Raw genomic sequence first — 16,452 nt, 5'->3', positions numbered from 1 at the left:
CTCCTAACTGGTAGTGGGAATAAATTTCGTTTACGTGGAGTAAAACGCGATAAATCAAAATTAATTCCTATCGACTGACCCAGGCCTAATGCGAAGTACGAGAACAATTCTACAATACACGGCCCATGAAACCCTCTTGGAAACTTTGCCGGCGTGATCCAACAAATTAATCACTGGGGTAACTCAAGCCGGAGCGGGCGCAATATCACCGAATGCAGCGTGGTGGGGTGGCGTCGTTTGCGGACGTCGGCCGGCCTCATGGTGCTGCAAGGCTGCGCTCGTCTATTCACTCCTAGCTATCTTGCTCAGTACATAGCTGAACGAAAACTCTATCTCCAAGCTCAATCGTTCCGTTAGCTAAGTCATAAACTGCAGAGATGCTCACTCTCTCTCAGGCAAGCTGAATAAAAAATGCCACGTCCGCACTCTAGGCAAGCTGGGAATGGAAGACCTCTACGGAGACTTCTGCCTCCGCTCTTCGCCTCGGTTTCCCCTCCAGCAAAATCACTTTCGCCAATTGCAGCGCAAGTCGCGTTAATTATGCGTCGTTTCCCAGCGCCGATAAATGCCTGCTCTGGGAAGTGAACAAATTCCCACAAAATTTCCATTCCTCTCAACTCCTGCTATTTAGCTCCTCCCAGGCCACCCATCAAGGTTAGCATCTGCATAAAACACAAATTTTTCCCGAAATTCTGACTCCTAGGAGAGTACTTCAAATTGCTCGGTCCTACGTTCCCATCAGAGGCTGGCGTATTTCATTCTGTCGGTCTCCACGTGATTTACTTCAGACTCTGCGGACCGTGAATTCAGCATGAAGTTGCTATAGTCACGAACAAGCATATTTCGGCCTCTGTTGACCGCTCCACCGTAGCTTTGCACGGCTTTCTCGCACGATTCACTGAAAACGGGACGACGGACATTTATCAACAGGCGTACAAGTTCTCTGTCTGCTTCCCGGTACACCAGCATGGGGTCAACCACCCACTCACTGTCACGGGGTCAACCACCCACTCACTGTCACGCATCTTAAGACAGCTGGAGGCCGCGCCCTGTTACCACTTTCCCAAGAGTTTGAGCCGCCCTAAGCTGCCTATTGTCGCTTCCCTTCGCCGCTCCCCAGCCACGCGCCGCCAACCGGCCGCGGTCAACTCTGAATACTTCCCTGGGATAAACTAGCCTCCAGTAAATCGACGCGTTTCCACAAAGTTTTCACGTCGCGTGTATTACTTTAAAACCATCACCCAACATTAACTATTCCAATACGTCCATACTATACTCTCTACAAGATGCATTGTGCCTTGTCAGTCATTTTTGTTCAGCCCTGCAGTTGCTCAACGTGAGTTCGCTGATCTTTAATGACCTCATGTAAGGGGCATAGTTCTTGCCATCTTACAGAACCAACGTGTTATTGAGTTGCTCGATTTGTGAAACTCTTCCTCTCAAGTGAAATCATCCAATTTTTGTGAAATTGTGATCATTTGTCTGACTGTACATGTACAGAACATCCGATTCCGTCCCATTCGGATATTTTTTTCCTCTTAGAGCGTATTTGGTAAAGTGTGTTGAGAGGTGGCATGAGCCCCCTCTCATATTTCTATCTTACTCTGAGTAATTCAATTTTCCTCTCTAATTGCATGTGGTGAAAAGTTGCTGTTCCTTCACACGCAGACTTCCCACGCAGCGTCTCTCGTCACCTGGGTGGTCCGGTGACAGGTGGGTTCTGCTGAGCTTGAAAGGGTTAAGCCGATGGGTGTGAGGGAGTCGAGTGGATGCTTTCCAGATGCCGACATTGTCATAAGAGCGGGAGCAACACGCCCACAGGGGCCGGAAGGAGTGGCTGGGCTAGAGATTCCGTTACTTCGCAGAAACTTTCTGGCAGGCTGCCAGCGAGGCGTGGGAATGACTAGTGGTGGTGGTGGTGGTTAGTGTTTAACGTCCCGTCGACAACGAGGTCATTAGAGATGGAGCGCAAGCTCGGGTTAGGGAAGGATTGGGAAGGAAATCAGCCGTGCCCTTTCAAAGGAACCATCCCGGCATTTGCCTGAAACGATTTAGGGAAATCACTGAAAACCTAAATCAGGATGGTTGGAGACGGGATTGAACCGTCGTCCTCCCGAATAATGACTTGTGTTTCCAGGCAGTCATGGAGGGCAAATTCCCGCGTTTTCTGCAAAATCGTAACTGTGATTGGCTTGCTCAGGGCACAGCTCCATGACGTAGCAAAATCGGCGCAGAAACTGGCGCCAAGAACCTCCATTGGTGGAATGGTAGTGCTTCAGCAATAGAGTGAAATTTTCCGCCGGTTTTCGAGTTGCTGATTGGAACTTTTAACCACGGCCACTGTCGTGGGGGCGGTTTGTTCAATGTTCGGTTTGTACGGGTCCTCTGGTGGGGAGTCGGTTCTCGCCTTTTGGTCGGAGTAGGTTACAAGAGTGAGCTCTCGCTGCTCTGGACAGCCTGCCTTCTGTTGGCTGTCTAATATACTTTTATTTGATTGTAACTGTTTAACGAAGTTGCTGAAGTTTCGACTTCAACGTAACTTTCCGAGTACAGTTGGCAATTGAGCGCTCTGCTTACAAGCGGCCTATGTTGACCGTCTTGAAGAGTTTTGGCTAAAGTTGACTGTATCGGAGTTACTGCGTGACTTCTCTTGTTAAAATCACTCACTGTACCGTCAGTGATTGTGTAGCTAGCCTTCTTCGTCTCCCTCAGAGGAGTATTTGTGTTGCTAGGAAGTCTTTAGTCTGGAACAACCAGACCATGATAATTTGTTTTGGGCTATACTCGCGGCATTATCATCATCACCACGACGGGATGTCGAAGCAACCAGCCATCACCTCCGGTATGCCAGATCGTGTCCTTGCAGTTGAGAAGACAGCTTGGTAATGTATGTCCGCAGCACCGGCAAATTAAGGAATTTTTGCTATGTGACAATCAGAGCTCAGCAGAGGGCGCCTGTTCCCGTGTTTTATAACGTGGTTCTGTCTTGGGTGTTCATTGTCTGAGTTCTCAATACTGCAGCAGCAATTAATGTTGGGTTGCCCGGGTGTTTCTCTTAATATTCGAGTTGCAAGGAATTGGCTCCACATACCACTTGGTCATAAATGTCACAATCTAGTTTATGGACAACTTCACCTTCATAACATTTGAGTATCCAATTTGACGTATTGTAAACGTTTCATGAATTTTGTTTATTATTTTGAGTTTAGTCATAATACATCAAATTGTTATTTTGGACAGAACTTTCATTCTGTGGATCGGTAAACCAACCCTTTCATTTGTCACTACCTTAATGAAACTTTCCTGTATGAGAATTGATTTCTACAAAATTAAATTATTGCCGGTGCCAAACTCTTTTCTACTCCACTTGCAGGGTCGATTCAGTCAGTTCGCGTTTCTTCTTAATCCATATGCAATAGCAAAAGTCAGAGTTAGAAAAGGCGGGGGGGGGGGGGGGGAGGCTTAGAGCATCATTTCCATATGAAGATTCTAGAAGAATTTAGTGTTAAATACAGTGCTAGCCCCGGCACATCGCAGCGTGATGAACACAGTGTTGTCTTGCAGATTACTTGTTCATAACCGGATGGTCACAGGTGATCTTCACAGAGGAAAAGTATGTTTTACAGAGGCAACATGACACTGACGCTTTTAGAGACGAAGAGTGCGGCGTACCTGTGTAGGAGGCGGGCAGCACGAGGGCGGGCCCCTGCACCTTGGGCGCGCGGGCGGCGGCCGCGAGGCTGCGCGCCTGCACCTTGGCGCTGCGGTACTGGCGGAAGAGCAGCAGCGGCTGCGGCTGCGGGCCGGGCAGCCAGGAGACGCGCACGACGCGCGGCAGCGAGTACTTGTCCAGGAAGTGGCGCGGCGTGAGGCGCTCGCTGGCGCGCAGCTCCAGGCTGGCCGACAGCGGCATGCGCGCCGCCGCGGCCGCGGGCGCCGGGTGCTGGTGCGTGTACGTCGGCATCGTCGTCGAGCGCCGCCCGCCCGACGAGCCCGAGCTGCGCCCGCTGCGCCCCGAGATCGACGACATCCTGCCGGCTTGCACTTCCGCTCCTCAGAGACACATTTCTGTCCGCACCGGCACTTCTGTCACCCTCGCCGACGGGGCAGTTCACGATAGGTCACCGGCAGGCCGACGAGCGGCAGCGTTCTCGCGACTGCACGCCGCGCACTCTACTCCGAAGCCCGTATCCGACAGATCACCAGTCCCGGCCAGACTGACCATCTCATTCTCCACGCACTGCACCCTCTCCTCGAGAAATCACATCTCGACACTTCCTCTCGCGGGGAGAGAGTCGAGACTTATTTCCCACAGTACGCAGACGCGTAGCAATGTCTCCACTCTTCCGGTCCCTCCGGCTGCACGCAGCTGTCGGTGTCGGGATGAGGCCGGGCGGCGTCGTGTCCTGCGGGAAGAAAGCAGGCGCTTAGTGTCATGTAGGAGGCGTAGCGACGCCATAGCGGGCGCACAATGGCCGGCGGCTTCCTGCCGGCGCTCACGACCGCCGTCCGCATGCGGCGGGCGAGCCGCGCTGCTCCCGACAAGGCAGCGCAGCGCGTGACGATATGTCGCCACCGCGGAACGAAGGCGCTGGCCGCTGCACGTGCTATCAGGCGCACAGCGCGGTCGCTCGACAGCGACGGGCACAGCGTAGCCCACAAATGTGATTTCAATAGATTCTTCCGTCGCTTTTTGGTAGAACGATTTTATATACAGCCTGTGTCAAAACCTTTCTGTCAAACGTCTACACTTAAGATATCTCGATACTGGGAAGATGGTTCAAAATGGTTCAAATGGCTCTAAGCACTGTGGGACTTAACATCTGACAAGGGAACCTCCCCATCGCACCCCCCTCAGATTTAGTTATAAGTTGGCACAGTGGATAGGCCTTGAAAAAACTGAACACAGATCAATCGAGAAAACAGGAAGACGTTGTGTGGAACTATGAAAAAAATAAGCAAAATATACAAACTGAGAAGTCCATGCGCAAGATAGGCAACATCAAGGATACTGTGAGCTCAGGAGCGCCGTGCTCCCGTGGTTAGCGTGAGCAGCTGCGGAACGAAAGGTCCTTGGTTCAAGTCTTCCCTCGAGTGAAAAGTTTTGATTTTTTATTTTCAGACAATTATCAAAGTTCAGGGACTCAAACATAATCAACTTCGCTCTCCAAAATTCCAGGACATGTTCAGTGTCTCATTACAGGCCTATAACGAAGAGAAAGAACACAGTTCAGTGAATCTATGTCAGTAAACGCCTGAAACGATTAATCGGTACCGGTTGCAGGTTGTCTATCTAATGGCTTCAATGGGCAACAAAGATTCGATTTTCAGTATTTCGTATAGTTATTGACCAAATTTAAAAATTTAAAATGCTCTCATAATGTACTCATTAAAAGGTATAATCTTACGTTGAAAGTTTAACACAGCAAATTATTTATTACTGTTGGAAACTGTGTATACACGTCTTGAGGTAGCGTAACTCACAAAAAGCAGATTGCCCGGACTACATCTATTTTTTGATAACGCAGCACTTCGCGAAGAAGAAACTTTACACCTACACTGAAGAACCTACACTGAAGAGCGAAAGAAACTGGTACATCTGCCTAATACCTTGTAGGGCCCCCGCGAGCACGCAGACGTGCCTCAACACGACGTTGACAGGGACACGACTAATGTCTGCAGTAGTAATGGACGGAATTGCCACCATGAATCCTGCAAGGCTGTTGTAACACCACTTCCTTTGGAAGCAAAATTGAAAATATAGTACCCAAAGCCTAATAAAAGCCCCAAAATAATACAGAAGTTAATACATTGTTAATGTGCTGCTAGCGCTTGCTGGATGAGGTCGTATCTCAACGCATGCTCTTGTACGTAGGCACGACGAGATTGTTTTTGTGCATTTTTGGAAATTTGCGATCTGCTGGGAATCATTAAATTTGAAATAGGTAGATCAACAACCTTGAGTACATCATTACGTAAAGCCAAGAGAGGAAAAGATCCGAACTTGTCTTAAATTGATTATCATACAGGGAAGACTGAACTTTGCACCAACGTAATAGACTGTCAGCAATTTACCGACATAGGAAGTGAACAATGGTATTGGATTGTGAGAAAGTACTGAAGTTTCGTTAAAGTAGCAAATGAAATCAGGATCTTGTTACAAACTCTTTGACTGAAACTAACGTAACAAATCCCACCCAGCTTAGGGAATAGTTACTTCCTTAATAGAAAGATAGGACGTGAATAGCACAGAATAAATCAACATAGAGTGGATTTACTGTGTGACATTTCTATCAAACCATTTAATATTGTGTGTTTATGAAATATTTACTTGTGTGACGACATAAATTAATAACAGAACGAAGTATGCATAAATATTCTTTGCCTCGTTAGACAGTTATTTTACGGATTCGAACTATTAAGCTTACGTAAACAGAAAACTTTACGGAAGAAACTATTGCCGTCCATGGACTGTAACCATAATTAGTACAAGGATAGCCATCGGTGTGCAACTACGAGTAGCTGTGCTCGTACATGTCGGGAAGCATAGGCTTGTAGTTATTTGAAATGGTCGGTATCATTGATACGTACTCGGAGTGAATGCAGTGCAGCAGGACACATTTTTTTTTTCTAATGTTCCTCAAAAGATAATATGTACACGTTGGTCCATTGATCGTGACCGGGCCAAATATCTCACGAAATAAGCATCAAACGAAAAAACTACAAAGAACGAAACTCGTCTAGCTTGAAGGGGGAAACCAGATGGCGCTATGGTTGGCCCGCTAGATGGCGCTGCATTGGTCAAACGGATATCAACTGCGTTTTTTTAAAAATGGGAACCCACATTTTTATTACATATTCGTGTAGTATGTAAGGAAATATGAATGTTTTACTTGGACCACTTTTTTCGTTTTGTGATAGATGGCGCTGTAATAGTCGCAAACGTATAAGTACGTGGTATCACGTAACATTCCGCCAGTGCGGACGGTATTTGCTTCGTGGTACATTACCCGCGTTAAAATCGACCGTTTACCAATTGCGGAGAAGGTCGATATCGTGTTGAATTATGGCTATTGTAATTAAAATACCCAACGGGCGTGTGATATGTATGCTGCTCGGTATCCTGGACGACATCATCCATGTGTCCGGACCGTTCGCTGGATAGTTACGTTACTTAAGGAAACAGGAAGTGTTCAGCCACATGTGAAACGTCAACCACGACTTGTAACAAATGATGATGCCGAGGTAGGTGTTTTAGCTGCTGTCGCGGCTAATACGCACATCAGTAGCAGACAAACTGCGCGAGAATCGGGAATATCACAAACGTCGGTGTTGAGAATGCTACATCAACATCGATTGCACCCATACCATATTTCTATGTACCAGGAATTGCATGGCGACGACTTTGAACGTCGTGTACAGTTCTGCCACTGGGCACAACAGAAATTACGAGACGATGACAGATTTTTTGCACGCGTTCTATTTAACGACGAAGCGTCATTCACCAACAGCGGTAACGTAAAGCGGCATAATATGCACTATTGGGCAATGGAAAATCCAAGATGGCTGCGACAAGTGGAACATCAGCGACCTTGGTGGGTTAATGTATGGTGCGGCATTATGGGAGGAAGGATAATTGTCCCCCATTTCATCGATGGCAATCTAAATGATGCAATGTATGCTGAGTTCCTACGTAATGTTCTACTGATGTTACTATAAGATGTTTCACTGCATGACAATATGGCGATGTACTTCCAACATGATGGATGTCCGGCACATAGCTCGCATGCGGTTGAAGCGGTATTGAATAGCATATTTCATGACAGATGGATTGGTCATCGAAGCACCATACCATGGCCAACACGTTTACTGGATCTGACGTCCCCGGATTTCTTTCTGTGGGGAAAGTTGAAGGATATTTGCTATCGTGATCCACTGACAACGCCTGACAACATGCGTCAGCGCATTGTCAATGCATGTGCGAACTTAACGAAAGGCGAATTACTCGTTGTTGAGAGGAATGTCGTTACACGTATTGCGAAATGCATTGAGGTTGACGGACATCATTTTGAGCATTTATTGCATTAATGTGGTATTTACAGGTAATCACGCTGTAACAACATGCGTTCTCAGAAATGATAAGTCCACAAATGTACATGTATCACATTGGAACAACCGAAATAAAATGTTCAAACGTACCTACGTTCTGTATTTTAATTTAAAAAACCTACCTGTTACCAACTGTTCGTCTAAAATTGTGAGTCATATGTTTGTGACTCTTACAGTTCCATCTATCACAAAGCGAAAAAAGTGGTCCAAATAAAACATTCATATGTCTTTACGTACTACACAAATATGTAATAACAAATGGGGGTTCCACCCTGTATATGCCTTCTACCGCTAGTTGGTCGGAGCGAATTTCCTCAACGAACATTTCCAATATATCTTAAGAGGAGCAGTTACACTGTGCACAAATTCGTAAGAGTAGGAGAAGTGGAGATGTTTTCTGAACAGTACGTTGTAAGGCATCCCAGATAGACTCAATAATGTTCATGTCTGGCCAGTTTGGCGGCCAGTGGAAGTGTTTAAATTCAGAAGACTGTTCCTGGAGACACTCTGTAGCAATTCTGGACGTCACAATGCACAATGGACATGAATGGAAAACAGATGATCAGGATGCTCACGCACGTGTCTAGACGTATCAGGTGTCCTATAGGAGTCAAACTGCACACGCGCCACACCATTACAGAGCCTCCACCAGCTTGAACAGTCCCCTGCTGACATGCAGGATCCGTGGATTCATGCGGTTGTCCCCACAGCCGTACACGTCCATCCGCTCGATAAAATTTGAAACGAGACTCGTACGAGCAGGCAACATGTTTCCTGCCATCAACAGTCCAATGTCGGTATTGACGGGCCGAGGCGAGGCGAGGCGTAAAGCTGTATGTCGTGCAGTCATCAAGCCCATGTCGATGATGTTTCATTAAATGGTTCGCACGCTGACATTTGCTGATGGCCCAGTTCTGAAATCTGCAGCAATTTGCGGAAGGGTTGCCTTTCTGACACGTTGAATGATTCTCTTCAGTCGTCGTTGCTACCGTTCTGGCAGGATCTTTTTCCGGCCGCAGCGATGTCGGAGACTAGATGTTTTATCAGATTCCCGATATTCATGGTACACTCGTGAAATGGTCGTACGGGAAAATCCTCACTTCATCGCTATCTCGGAGATGCTGCGTCCCACCGCTCGTGCGCCGACTGTAACACTTCAATCTTGATAACCTGCCATTGTAGCAGCAGTATCCGATCTAACAACTGCGCCAGATATGTCTTGTCCTATACAGGCGTTGCCGACCGCAGCGCCATATTGCGCCTGGTTACGTATCTCTATATTCGAATACGCATGCCTATAACAGTTTCTTTGGAGCTTCAGTGTAATTTCAAACCTTTTATTCACGGGATTTCGATTCTTTGAAGAATTGGTGGTGGAGAGTGTTTACCGGTTCTTTGTAAATTTGACTCAATATTGTAATCACTGAACTGACATCACATACGCTTTCAACGCGTCAAGTTTCGTTTCCTCTACCCTTCCTGGTGGTCCACTCTCTTTGTCACGCAGTGCATCAGACGTGCCCCGCGTTTTTCTTTGTACCGGCAGGCACCTCAGTATGTGGCCAGTGGAGGGGACGTCCTTGCCTTGTCGATGGCACGTGGGGAGCGTGGACTGGGCAGCTGGCGCCTTGCCCTCTATGTGCAGCACGTCGCGCGGCTGCGGCACCGTTACGCTGCCGCGGCTGATGACTCCTTTATGGTCATTCTCGAAGACACTCGTAACTGCACAACTGCTCGCCGCCACGTCGAGCGGCTCGTAACCCAGCCACTGCTGCTGCCCCTCTAGCACCTGCCGTCTTACAGCTAGGACGTTCACATGGGCTCCCAAATCCGGGTTTCGTACCCGTAAACCCCACATACGTAATCCGCAAGCCAGTGTTCAGTGTATCTTCAGTATGATCCGCAGCGTCAGTTCACAGACTTCGTTGTTCAGGTGTCTCGGAAGTCTACCTCTGCCACCCCTGCGCATCCTAGGATTTGTTGTTGTCCGTATTGATTCGTTCATAAGGATCTACCATACACTTCAATTTTTTTAAAGTATGAAGCGCGTTTAATAAGTCAAAAATGGTTCAAATAGCTCTGAGCACTATGGGACTTAACTGCCGAGGTCATCAGTCCCCTAGAACTTAGAACTACTTAAACCTAACTAACCTAGGGACATCACACACATACATGCCCGAGGCAGGATTCGAACCTGCGACCGTAGCGGTCGCGCGGTTCCAGACTGTAGCGCCTAGAACCGCTCGGCCACTCCGGACGACCAAGTAATGCAACGCATCTTTCTCTGAGAGCAGATTGGTTTCAACCGGGATTCCAATACCCCATATTATTCCCACTCTTTTGGCTACAAAACCCGTTTTTTAACGTAATGCGGCGGCCTGGGCCTGTATGTCCACATGGTACTGCTCCACTGATCTACGTCGGAGCGAAGGCTTTGCTGCATCAGTAACCTCACCATGGAAATGGAAATGCCGTGTGGTAAGGGCCTCCTGTCGGGTAGACCAGTCGCCTGGTGCAAGTCTTTCGAATTGACGCCACTTCGGCGACTTGCGTGTCGATGGGGATGAAATGATGATGATAAGGACAACACAACACTCAGTCCTTCTACATCTACATCTACATCCATACTCCGCAAGCCACCTGACGGTGTGTGGCGGAGGGTACCTAGAGTACCTCTATCGGTTCTCCCTTCTATTCCAGTCTCGTATTGTTTGTGGAAAGAAAGATTGTCGGTATGCCTCCGTGTGGGCTCTAATCTCTCTGATTCTATCCTCATGGTCTCTTCGCGAGATATACGTAGGAGGGAGCAATATACTGCTTGACTCCTCGGTGAAGGTATGTTCTCGAAACTTCAACAAAAGCCCGTACCGAGCTACTGAGCGTCTCTCCTGCTGAGACTTCTACTGCTCCTTGCCGGCCGTTGTGGCCGAACGGTTCTAGGCGCTTCAGTCTGGAACAGCGCGACCGCTACGGTCGCAGGTTCGAATCCTGCCTCGGGCATGGATGTGTGTAATGTCCTTAGCTTAGTTAGGTTTAAGCAGTTCTAAGTTCTATGGGACTGATGACCTCAGTAGTTAAGTCCCATAGTGCTCAGAGACATTTGAACCCAATCCTTGAGCGGAGAAAATCTCCGACCCAGCCTGGAATCGAACCCGGGTCGTTAGGTATGACATTCCGTCGCGCTGACCACTCAGCTACCAGGCGCGGACACCTCCCCATCATCCACGTACTTCTTATCGTGAAGTGCGTCCTTCATTGGGCCAAACAGATGAGAGACGGAAGGTGCGACGTCCGGGCTGTGAGGGGGTCGAAGAAGAACAGTCCAATGAAGTTTCGTCAGCTCCTTTCGGGTGTGCAGACTTGTGTGAGTCCTTACACTGTCATATAGGAGGGGAAGTTCGTTTGCATTTTTGTGGCAACGAACACGCTGAAGTCGTTTCTTCAATTTCTCGAGGGCAGTACAAAATACATTTCAGAGGTGATCGTTGCACCACGAGGGAGGACATCAAACAGAAAAACCCCTCCAGAGTCCCAGACGAGCGTCGCCATGACTGAGGGCGCGGTTTTGAAGTTTTTCTTAGGAGGAGATGCAGTGTGTCGCCATTACGTGGATTGCCATTTTGTTTCCAGTTCATCGCCTGTGACGATGTTCGACAAAGAACTGTGGCGACCAGCCTCGTAAAGCGCAAGCAATTCCGCACAGACGGTCCTTCGTTGCTCTTTATGGTCTTCTATTAGGTGGCGAAGAAACCAGTCGGCACACATCTTGGAGTAGTCTAGCTGGTAGACGAGTGGGTCAGCAGTATTAACAGGGCCGTCCAGTGTAACAGCGAGGTATTTGACTCTGATCCGTCGATCGCCTCGAACGAGTGTGTCCGCACGTTCCAACACTGCAGGAGTCAGAGCTGTGTACAGGCGACCGGCGCGCAGGGGATCGCACAGGTCTGCGCGACCTCGTCGCGATGATGAGAGACGCCTCGCCCAACGACTCACCCCGCTTTTGATTACTGCCAGGTCTCCGTAGTCATTATGCAAGTGCCTATGAATGTCTGTGATGGTCTGGTTTTCAGCCAAAAGAAACTCAATGACAGGTCCCTGCTTGGAACGCACCTCCATTAAATGAAATGATAATTAAATGGACACCCTAGCTGGAAAGAGGCGTCGATATACTTCATTGGGGACATGTTGAAAATGTGTGCTTCGACCGGGGCTCGAACCCGGGATCACCTGCTTATATGGCAGACGCTCTATCCATCTGAGCAACCGAGAGCACAGAGAATAGTGAGCCTGCAGGGACTTGCCCCTTGCACGCTCCCCGTGAGACCCACATTCACAACATGTCCACACCACTACATTCGTAGTGCGCCTAACAGATGTTTGCCCTCCATTACAGACGCCATTTTGAAGGCCACCGATCGTAGCTTCATGAAACTATAGGGAATGAAGCGGGTATATTCCATGATATCCCACAACAGATTCCGCATTTTCTTAATTAAAATTGGCCGAGAAAAAAATGTGTTTCATTACTCACACATTTTAATGTTCACTCACGTTACATTATTTTTAAATACTTAAAATGTTTTCATGAAATTGACCTTAACTGTAACATGTGCAGACGTACTACCTATAGTGACATACGAAAATCTGTAACAGACCACATAGGCTACCCAAGCACGCTATCAGGATCGCCCCTAACTTCCATAGGTCACACACCTACTTATTTCTTCTCATAGATGTATTTCAGGAATAAATTTCAATATTTGAAACTGTCATTAAATATAAATATGCTTAACACTAAGTCACAAACAGACATCTAGCTCTTGTCCAGGGATTGCACAAACACCGCGGGGAACGCATACCATAACATAAATGCAGACGTTAGCCAAGCCTCCAGAATGCACTGTTGTACTTGACCTCTAACAGCAGCTGTCCACTGCCCTCTCAATACGTTGCAAGTGTCACTCGTCGTCAGAACAGTGTTCTGTGTAGCTGCGGTTGCATTATGTCGGAAACGTGGCAGAATTGTTGGTAACAAAGTGTGGTGGATGCTTCTGTAACCGAAAGTGTGTGCCGAGTGATAGTGACAGACGACCATTAAAAAGGAATCTGACAAATAACAAGGGGACGAGAGTTGTTAAGGTCACTGCACAACTAAACGCCATACTCCCGAATCCTGCCAGCACCAAAACAACACGAAGGAAGGTCCATAAGCAGGGAAATGCAGAGCGAGCTGGAGACCTGAAACCAGTCGTCAGTGATGCAAATGCCCGTAACAGGGAAACGTGGTGCCGAGGCCATAAAACCTGGACTATGGAGCCGTACATTATATTTTTAACCATCTGTTCTTGAACTATTTCCTTTGCCGGCCGGAGTGGCCGAGCGGTTCTAGCCGCTTCAGTCTGGAACCGTGCGACCGCTACGGTCGCAGGTTCGAATCCTGCCTCGAGCATGATTGTGTGTGATGTCCTTAGGTTTAAGTAGTTCTAAGTTCTAGGGCACTGATGACCTTAGACGTTAAGTCCCATAGTGCTCAGAGCCATTTGAACCATTTTGAACTATTTCCTTCTCCTCCTCATGAGTTCAATGACATCGTATTCCTTTCATATTGCAAGGTCACTATTTTACTGATAATCGCACTTCTGTGCGCCGACGATAAGGGAACAGTTAATTTTCACATTTTCAAACACAATTCGTGTCAGAGAAATGACGCTAGGAAAATCGACGTTTGATCGGGCTATCAGAATCGGTTCAAGTAGCACGACAGACGAACAGATTTCTGAAAGTCGCGTTTCGCCTTCCACAAGTCAAGTGGCACGTTAACTCTGAGTGAGTAGTCTTCTTGTGTGTAAGGAATATGCAGAGCCTTCGAACTACGCGTTGTGTTGCATATATGTGTTCTCAATAATCGCATTTGGGGACAAACTGGCTCTACGCACTGAAAACTATGCAGCATAACCAAAAAAAATGGTTCAAATGGCTCTGAGCACTATGGGACTCAACTGCTGAGATCATTAGTCCCCTAGAACTTAGAACTACTTAAACCTAACTAACCTAAGGACATCACAAACATCCATGCCCGAGGCAGGATTCGAACCTGCGACCGTAGCGGTCTTGCGGTTCCAGACTGCAGCGCCTTTAACCGCACGGCCACGTCGGCCGGCTGCAGCATAACCATCAATGTAGTTTCAATGGTATGTCAAAGAAATGAGGAAGAAACACCTTAGTAGGAAGAAAGGGCAAGCGGAGGAGAGACCAAAACTGTAACTTGTAGGAAGACCTATTTGTCCGCAACGAAAGCGATTAACAGCAAGAGAAACTGAAATGCCGATTTGCTTAGCATAAAAATTGAGAGTCGCTATCAGATATGGGTTAGTTCAGACGAAGAAAAAATTTCTTCAACTTAAGAGCTTGAAATGGTATCAAACACTGTTACGGAGTTAAGGGAGAGATTTGTTTACGTCTAGATATAAGAATTTTGCATAAGTGCAGCTTGGACCATTGGAAATAGGAGAAGAAAAAGTTACTACAGAAAAATGTTAAAAATTAGCTGGACAGGTAAGCTGCGGAAAGAATAGGTACTAAAAAGATTAAGTAACGGAAATCTTATATAGACAATCCATACCAGGAGGAGAAATATGTTTGTAGCACCTGCAACAACATACAGGATCAGATAACATAACGCTATAAAAGGTAATGAAGGCAAAAAATTATAAGGACAGAGATACACTGTTTTTTGTCATCAGTCTTCTGACTGTCCGCCCCCAGTAGCTGAATGGTCAGTGTGACGCAGTGTAAATCCCCTGGGCCCGGGTTCGATTCTCGGCTGGGTCGGGGAATTTTCTCCGCCCAGGGACTGGGTGTTGTGCTGTCCTCATCATCATCCTATCATCCTCACCGACTGCAGGTCGCCGAAGTGGCGTCACATTAAAAGAAAGGCACCCGGCGAACGGCTTGCCCGACGGGCGGCCCTAGCCATACGATTAAATAAATATAAATTCTGACTGACGTGAATGAGCCCACCGCAAGTTACTCACTTGTGCCAGCGATGTTGTGCCAAGTGCTTCTTCTCAGAGCAGCACTTGCACCCTACATTCTCAGTTACTTGTTGGATGTATTCCAATCTCTGTCTTCCACTTGCAGATTTTTATCCTCAACAGCTTCCCTGATGTCTTAACATATGTCGCCTCATCTGCTCTCTTGTTTTCGTCAGTGTTTATCGTATGCTCCTTTCTTCGCCGATTCTGTGGAGAACCTCCGCATTCCTTATCAGTCCACCTAATTTTTAACATCCTTTTGTAGTAGCACGTTCCAAACGCTTCGAGTCTCTTCTGTTCCGGTTTTCCCACACACCATGATTCACTACCACGCAATGCTGTAATCCAAACGTACATTCTCAGAAACTTCTTCCCCAATTAAACACTATAACGTAAAGAAGATGTTGTTTGTAGAATGTATGTAGATATAAAACGGTTGGTTCAAGGTAGAAAGAAGGGCTTAATGGCGTCAAGAAAGTCGAAGTAATGATGAAAAAAATGGTATAAAATTCACCAGTCTCCGGGACGCGTAGGTGTCACGAAGTGTAAACTGCAACTGTTCCCTCTCTATTACTGATGCAGACTGAATGAAGCGGTGCGGCAGTGAAACATTACACTTATACATGGCACCGATTAAAATCGCTGCTCACTTATTCTGATCGATTTTTTGCTAGATTTTTATAGACGTTCGCCCATTTGGCTCGATCGAAGTTAATTGCTGCTTCTGCCCATATTCAAACGTGATAATCCCGTTCCTCTAATGACCTCGGTTTCAACCGATCATACAGCCACTACAAACTCTCGAAAGGAAACGACCAAGTCACTGCGCGTGGGCGCGGCCGTTCGCCCGATGTCGCCAGGCAACTTCACCTCCACTGCACTTATTCCTTCCTCTCGCGATCATTTGCTGCGGAAAAATGTCCTTTTAATACCTTGCGTCTGATCACAGAGCCATATCCATACGTATTATAAAGTGGATGTATTTATGTGTCATCTCCTCCTAAACCACTGGAGCAATTTCAACCAAGCTTGGTGCACATATCCTTTACTGCCGGGCAACAATCGTTGTGGCGATAAGAACCACCCACCTAAATACCGCAGTTTGCTTGACATTTACATTTATTACTTCTTTGTTACTAACTGTATGTGCAAAATATTTTTCTGAGAGCACCTACTCAAATACATTTTTGTACGATACGTAGTTACATAGTTCAAGAGAAATGACGTCATAAATATAAAGATGCGGGAAACTGCCACATCATGCATGAAATTTTAATACATTTATTCTTTTCTACTAAGACTCTCCTAC

General features: G+C 47.1%; 1 protein-coding gene across 3 annotated transcripts in view; it reads right to left on the bottom strand.

Annotated features, from left to right (window-relative positions):
• LOC126194711 (uncharacterized) overlaps positions 1-16,452 on the bottom strand; it is a 965,948-nt gene that overhangs the window by 285,100 nt on the left and 664,396 nt on the right. For all 3 annotated transcript variants that reach the window (XM_049932947.1, XM_049932949.1, XM_049932948.1), the window contains one exon: positions 3,673-4,406. In XM_049932947.1, the coding sequence (XP_049788904.1) occupies positions 3,673-4,030 (358 nt within the window). In that variant the 5' untranslated portion in view covers positions 4,031-4,406. The remainder of the gene's footprint in view (positions 1-3,672; positions 4,407-16,452) is intronic.

The sequence above is a fragment of the Schistocerca nitens genome, chromosome 7, assembly GCF_023898315.1.
Source record: "Schistocerca nitens isolate TAMUIC-IGC-003100 chromosome 7, iqSchNite1.1, whole genome shotgun sequence".
Lineage (NCBI taxonomy): Eukaryota > Metazoa > Arthropoda > Insecta > Orthoptera > Acrididae > Schistocerca > Schistocerca nitens.
The sequence above is the reverse complement of the archived record's forward strand: the minus strand, read 5'-3'. Positions and strand labels throughout refer to the sequence as shown.